We start from the raw sequence: 7,720 nt of genomic DNA, 5'->3' as shown, positions 1-7,720 counted from the left end.
ACTAGCCAAACTAGTGTGAATGCTCGACCTGAGTGGGTTTTGGCGTCATCCCCTGTGAAGCATTCCCTTTGTTTAGTAAAATGTGTTGAACATTTTCAAGGACAATATTAATATATGATATCTAAAAAATTTTGAACTTAGGTTTTCTTATATTCAACAGTATTTATCCACTCATCATGTATAATCTGAATGTGTACTTACTATGAGAGAAGAAGATGGCCATGGCTGTCAACCTGGCAAGATCAATAAATAATTGATGGAATACAAATTAGAAACGATGTATTCTATTAGAATTTAGAGAATAAAAACAAGACTATAGAGATGGGTTTTGAATAATGAGGATAATGTTTGGTTAAAAACCAAACCATGGAATGAACATTTAACTAGCAAAGAGAAAGAGAGAGTTGTAATGCGTAGGTAATGCCACTACCCTTACTAACATAGATTTGATGAGGTAATAGGTCATACCAAACCATTGGGAATGTACATAGAACAATATAATCACATCTATCACATTATTTACCATTCCACAATTCATATAGTTTCTTCTTCCTTTAATTAAGGCTTTCTAATTACCAACATTTTGGGAAGGACAAGTGAGACAATATGTTATTTAGTTACCCAATTATATAATGAGTTCTAGGGGGTTCGTTAGGAATATGTCCCTCCTATGGGAGGAACCAATTGGTCGGGCCGAGAGCCGACAATCGATGTCACAGAGAGCGGACAATTGTAGACAAGGACTAGCCGACTAGTCGGGCCGAGACGCAACAGTCAATGTCATAGAGAGTCAACAACAGACGATCCCAGTCGAAGACAAGACCGACTAGTCAGACCGACCAGAGGGTCGACGACAAGGCCGATTAGTCGGGCCGACTAGACAATCGACACTGGAGTCGATTACTCGATCAGTCAGTTGATTAACTGCGATTATTGTTAGTATAATAATAGAAGTGAGAGTAGTACTAAGGAACTATATATGTAAATAACCCATAAGGTGTATAAGTATAAATACACTTAGGGCAAAACATCGTGTGATGCATTGTAGAATAGAAAGAATAGAATAGCGTAGAGTTCCTATAGATGTGTGTTACAGAGTGAAGAGTGAGTGTGTGATAGTGAGAGTAGTACTAAGGAACTATATTTGTAAATAACCCATAATGTGTGTAAGTATAAATACACTTAGGCAAAAACATAGTGTGATGCATTGTAGAATAGAAAGAATAGAATAGCGTAGAGTTCCTATAGATGCGTGTTACAGAGTGAAGAGTGAGTGCGTGATAGTGAGAGTAGCGCCATAGTTGTGTGAGCTTAGTAACTGTGTGTTACAGAGTGAAGAGTGAGAGTGGCGCCATAGTTGTGTGAGCTTGGACGCCAAGAACCCTACATGGCGGATACACTCTGTGCAGAGAGAGTGTTGTATACTATCTCCTTTGTATTCTCCATTGTATAGTGGATCTTTGTTCCCGTGGTTTGCCCCGTTTAGGGTTTCCACATTAAATTGTGTATTCAGTGCATTTGTTGTTTTACTATTTCCGCATTATTGTGCATTTCATAATCGGATTTCCTCACAAATCTCCATGATCGAAGACCAACAAACTGGTATCAGAGCTTGAGGTGCAAGCATGGAAGCATGCGTGAGTGGCTTCCTAGGCATGATAGTTCTACACTTTTAGAACTTTGCAGATTGGAAGATAAAGATGGAAGGCCTTCTCTTAGTCAAAGACCTATACGAGCCCATCGATAGAGCATAAATACCCACGGGACTATTACAGTCTGAATGGAAAGTTCTGAACAGAAAGGCGGTGGCCACCATTAGATAGTGTGTTGATGTGAGTGTCCTTCAGCATGTGCCAAACGACACAAATGCGTACGAGATGTGCCAGAACTTGTCAGGTCTATATGAGTGGAAGAATGCCATCAATGAAACATCTTTGATGAGAAAGATTGTGAGGTTGAAGTATAGGGACGGGGAAAGCATAGTCGAGCATGTAAGCACATTCATGGGGTATGTAATCCAGATTGTGGCAACTAAACTTTTCCTTAAGGATGCAATTCAGGCCATCCTGCCACTGTGTAGACTACCGGACAAGTGGGAGAACCTGGTGGTGACTCTCAACACCACGTTTGAAGAAGAGAACTTGTCTCTACAAATGGTACAGACAAGCATCTTTAGCGAGGAGACAAGAAGGAAGGACAAGGGTGTCCTATCCCAGTCGGAGTCAAATCTGACTCAACATACATGTAGGGGAAGAAATCGGCAAAGAAGTCCACAAAGAACGGAGAAGTCCTAAGCCAAATCCAAGTCTAGAGTCAAGCTAGCATGCTTCTATTGTGGAAAGCCTAGACACTTCGAGAGGGACTGACAACACATGATGAAGGACAAAGGTGTCCATAATAATGTCGAACCCAGGAAGATTCCTGATGAAAAGTGCACATTGGTCGTAGATACAAGTGTTAAGGAGATTTTGTTCATTTGTGAATAGGCAAGCACAAATCTTGCAAGTGAAGAGTGTACTTGGGTAATCGATTGGGGCAGATCTTTCCACATAACTCCATCGAGAGAGTGTTTCTTAACTTGCATAGCCGGGGATCATGGCTATGTAAAGATGGGAGATAATGAGGAGTGCAAGATAGCGGACATAGGAAGTGTAAGCCTGATGACGTCGACAGATTATCGATTTAATATGAGGGAAGTTCGAGATGTCCTCGATATCATATTGATTTGATATCGACTGGAAGGCTAGATGATGAAGGCTACAATGGTAGCTTTTGAAATGGCAAGTGGAAGTTCTATCGAGGAAACCTCATAGTGGCCCGAGCACAGAAACAGGGCACATTGTATATGATGCATGTCCGACTGTGCAAGTAAAAAATGAACGTGGCAGCCAACTCGAGTGGAGAGTTAGGGCATAAGAGGCTAGACCATATGAGTTAGAAAGGAATGCATCTACTAGCTGAACAGGAACTTCTACCAGAAGTGAAAGGCGTACACTTGGAGAAGTGTGTCGGGTGCTTAGTCGGAAAGCAGAACAGAACAACATTCCACTCAAGACCACCGAAAAGAAGAGAAATGCTCTTGGAACTAGTGCACACCGATGTGTGCTATGTGGAGGCTCCATCACATCGAGGCGGACAGTACTTCGTCACGTTCATCGATGACTACTATAAAAAATTGTGGGCTTTAGTACTAATATCGAAGGATCAAGTATTGTCGTTCTTCAAGGAGTTCCAAGCAACGACAGAAAGAGAGTCAAGTCAAAAGTTGAAGGTGGTCCCAACCGACAACGGTGGCGAATATAGAGGGCATTTCGAAGAATACTGCGAGGCCCAAGGTATTCGAATCGAATACATAGTGCGAAAGACCCCAGCATTGAACATGCTTGTAGAGAGGATGAATCAGACGATAATGGAAAGAGTAAGGAGCATGATGTTGCATGCTATACTGGCGAAAATGTATTGGAATGAGACGATGTACACAACTATTTATTTGATCAATAGGTCTCCCTCAATACCATTGAAAGGTGATGTCCCACATTAGCCCAAAGTCTTTGCGGAGAAAGAGAAAGAGAACCTACTATGTCAACTAAAGAAAATCTTGTATGGTTCGAAACAAGCTCCATGGCAATGGTATAAGAAGTTCGAGTCCTTCATGTTGGAATATAGGTTCCAGAAAACACAAGTTGATTAGTATGTGTACGTAAAGAGGTATGATGAGGGTTACTTCTTAATTCTCTTATTATATGTGGATAACATCTTGATAGTCAGACAAGACACGAAGAGGATCGTGAGCTTAAAGAAAGCTCTAGGCAAGTCGTTTGCAATAAAAGAACTTGGACCCGCTAAACAGATTTTAGGGATGCACATAGTTTGGGACAGAACTAAGAAAGTGTTGTGGTTGTCACAAGAGAAGTATGTGACAAAGATCCTAGAAAGATTCAACATGTCGGAAGCAAAGCTAGTCGGCTCTATGTCACCGACCAACTAAGCTAAATGTTAAGCAATGCCTAAGGGGTGAAAAAGAAAAGGTTGAGATGAGGAAAGTACGATATGCCTTTAAAGCCGTCGGCAGTTTAATGTATGTTATGGTTTGTACGAGACCATACATAGCATTTGCTATGGGGACAGTAAGCCGATATAGGAGTAATCTAGGAAGAGAACATTGGGCAACTATTAAATAGATACTCAGGTACTTGAAAGCCACCTTTGGGGTATGCCTAAGGTATGGTTGAAGGGTTTACCGACTCGGAAACATTGGGGGACACAAACTCAATTTCATCTACTTCAAGGTACATGATGACTTATGCATGGGGAGTAATGTCGTGGCAATCACAACTTCAAAAATATGTGGCCTTGTTGACCATAGAGGCAGAGTATATGGCAGCGGTAGACGCTGGCAAAGAGCTGATCTGGATGAGAAATTTTCTCAGTGAGTTAGGAATGAAGCAAAGGGAATCCTTGCTTCACTGTGATAGCCACAACCCCATACATCTAGCCAAGAATGCTATGTACCACTCCTGAACCAAGCACATATAGAGAAGGTATCACTGGTTATGGGAGAGAGTGGAAGATGGAGAGTTTACTCTTGCGAAGATCCATACTGACCAAAATGGATACGACATGCTCACAAAGAACCTATCGATGGACAAACTCAAAGTAAGTCGACAAAGGACAAGGATCTCTATTCCCGTGGTTTTCCCTGTTTAGGGTTTCCACGTAAAACTGTGTACTCTGTGCATTGCCTATTTTTTTGTTCCCGCATTATTGTGCATTTCATCATCGGATTTCCTCACGAATCTCAGTAATCGAAGACCAACACGTTTGTAGTTGAAGATTTGGGCAAGAATACTCTTCTATTGTCATGTACTCAAGCAAAAGCTTTGTTGAACGGTAGATGCTCCTAATGGGACAAGGATCTTCAAAGATGAGATGAGGCAAGGCGTAGTATGTTAGTTAGGTACTCAATTATATAATGCGCACTAGTGAGGGCATAGTCTATAGTCCTTCAACACCCAGGTGACTCTCCATCGAAGGTAACTAACTTGTAATTTTAGCTGCTTGATATATTTATTTTCCTAATATATTTATTGTTATGATGAACTCTACACATGGTTCACGTCTCTAGATTTTTCTCTTCTTCAACGACACATTGTCTTCCGGCATTCCTCATGATATCTATCCCTTTCATGTATTTCAGTTTATGCTTGTAACTAATCTCCCAACCAACTATGGCTAGCAATCAATCGTAAGATTGGTGTCTAAATAGCTCCTAGAAAACAATCTAGAGCAATTGGGTAGCAGTTACTATGAAACCCTAAACCCTATTAGGTGAGGGTTACTTGAGAAACCTAGACATCTATCTTCGGGTTTGGGTTAACTTCCTTTGGATATAGAGCGCGATATTACACATGTACTCCCAGCCCGTACCTCCTTTAATTCCATGTTCCTAAACCCTAAACCGTAAACCCAAGACATCTGTCTTTGGGTTTGTCTTGACTTCTTTTTGCTATAAACACTACCTCGACAAACCCTCCACCTAAGAGAGTATTGCATCCCTTGTCAATGTCATAGTACCTGTTATTGAAAGTTGTTCCACACATTGTCAATTGCCATCAATGCCATATTATGACTCCAATTTAACATATTTATTATCAATATATACAATTAAATATTCGCATTCATATGTGGTGTGCGTTTATATTACACACTAATATGAGGTGTTGAAAAATGTGGTTTGATACAAACAATATGATATGAGGTGATCATGAGTTCTTACCAAAACGATTTTGAGAAGGCCTTTCTCCAATCTCCATTATGTTCATGAGCTTGGCCACACCATTCCACGAAGAAGATCAAAGACATTGTGACAATAAATAATGCTCCAATGGTTATCCAAAGTTGCCAAGAGAAAGGGGAAATGAATGTCCAGAATGAAATATTACTCCTAGGTTGAAGTGGCGCAATCATTTGAAGACTCGATTCTATATATGGCTGGGTAAAGTCTACTAACTTTAACCGGTCACTAGTGATCGTCAAATCAGCAACTACTCCATCTACGTCCTATGACCATGCATGCATACAGTGAAAACCAATACAAACGTATTCCTGGAGCACATAATTAATTAAAACCTTATTAATCCAACTTGTTGTATGCTACGTAAATATCATTATCAAGCAGTGGAAATAATCAGTCGAATTATTCATGAGCTACATACCTTGGAGATTTACTCACACCGTTTACATCAAAGTTGCCAAGGTATGTCATGGTGCTACGATATTCATCACACTTATTATAGTGCATACATTTTTGGCTCTTACTCCATACACTTGTACTTGATTGCACATGTATTTCTTTGAGTAAAAATTTCAATCTTTGGTATTAAATTTGCTCAAACTATTCCTTGGACCATTCTACACAAGGATTACTAACAAAGTTACTTTATCTCTTCGAAGTGAGCACATCGTACTCTCTTGAGAGTAGCTTTTCCATACAATACAACAAAACCAATTATTCACCGAATAAGCCTCTCATATTTGACTTATTTGGCGCTAAGAAATATAGATCTTGCACAATTAATCAAATAGATCTTACAAGAATAACTAGAAAACATTACCTTGGCCAACCGATGCTTGAATAGTATATCATGGAATGTCAAAATAATTTTAGCGATGCTAAAAATTACTTTTAAAACACTCATATGTATTGGAGTTCAAACTCTTGTCCACTGGATCAAACCCTCAATTATAGATGGAATTATCAACAATTTGTTAGTGCCTATGTCAATCTTTGAACGAGATTCCATGGTAAGGGGTATTATATTAGGACAATCTTAGTAATTTGTTACATATAATCTCGAGGTATTTTATGGACTTAGATATTAGTTTCTCCCTGTCTAGCCATGACATCCTACTTGAGGATTGCCACAATCCCTTATGTCTTTTCTATCATTAATGTGCACGTAGAAATTCTTGCTAACATAGATATAAACACATTATCGAGGTCCATTTATCATAAATGATTAACCTTAAGCGATTGATTTTTACGAAAATTAAGTGTCATTACTACAACAAAAACAAAAAAAAATTAGGTATAGCTAATGTAATACCTTAGAGACAAGCTTTTGCACAAGGTCATTATAGGTTGGGTCTACAAGGCCATCTCCATAGCCAATTAATGTGTAATTAATACGATAATTAAGCTTCTCAACGCATTCTTGAAACACATTGATGGCGAAGCCGGAGAAATTGACGACGGAGTTGGGCGTGACCGGTATCTCAGACGATTGCCAACTCACAAACTCCTCGAATCCAAGTTTGAGAGGAACAAGGATCTTCAAGTTGGAGGAATTGGTCGCGTGCGCAGTCGGAAATTCAGGGGAGAAGAAGATGGCAAGCACTAGGAGAGCCGTGATGAGGCCCATTGGAGCATACATGGTCGGGGGATGAGAATGACGGCCCCAACGGGTGGCCAAGTGTGAACTGAGGGGGTGGAAGGGACGAGGGAGAGAGAGAGAGAGAGGGGTTTATATATGTAATAATGTATGTATACATACACATATACATAATATATATCATGTATATGTAGTATATGTATATGTATATGTATATGTATATGTATATGTATATGTATATGTACAGAATGAGCAAGTCATGGTCTATTGCTCAGAGAGGATCATCTGCAGAGAATCATGCATTTTGGTCAATCCTTCGCTGTAAGGAT

General features: G+C 39.8%; 1 protein-coding gene across 1 annotated transcript; it reads right to left on the bottom strand.

Annotated features, from left to right (window-relative positions):
• Window positions 1-6: 6 nt before the first annotated feature.
• On the bottom strand, window positions 7-7,433 carry LOC147847429 (glutamate receptor 3.1-like; the record flags this gene model as incomplete). The annotated part of the gene is made up of 4 exons (XM_087339207.1): window positions 7,107-7,433; window positions 5,777-6,060; window positions 202-233; window positions 7-52 (listed from the first exon to the last, which is right to left on the bottom strand). Coding segments are annotated over exons 1-4 (689 nt in total), but the record flags the coding sequence as incomplete, so codon positions are not given.
• Window positions 7,434-7,720: the final 287 nt, after the last annotated feature.

Source organism: Azolla caroliniana, unplaced genomic scaffold (assembly GCF_043228905.1).
Source record: "Azolla caroliniana isolate FFs.n. ecotype wild unplaced genomic scaffold, voAzoCaro1.0.p SCAF_1039, whole genome shotgun sequence".
Taxonomy (NCBI): domain Eukaryota; kingdom Viridiplantae; phylum Streptophyta; class Polypodiopsida; order Salviniales; family Salviniaceae; genus Azolla; species Azolla caroliniana.
The sequence above is the reverse complement of the archived record's forward strand: the minus strand, read 5'-3'. Positions and strand labels throughout refer to the sequence as shown.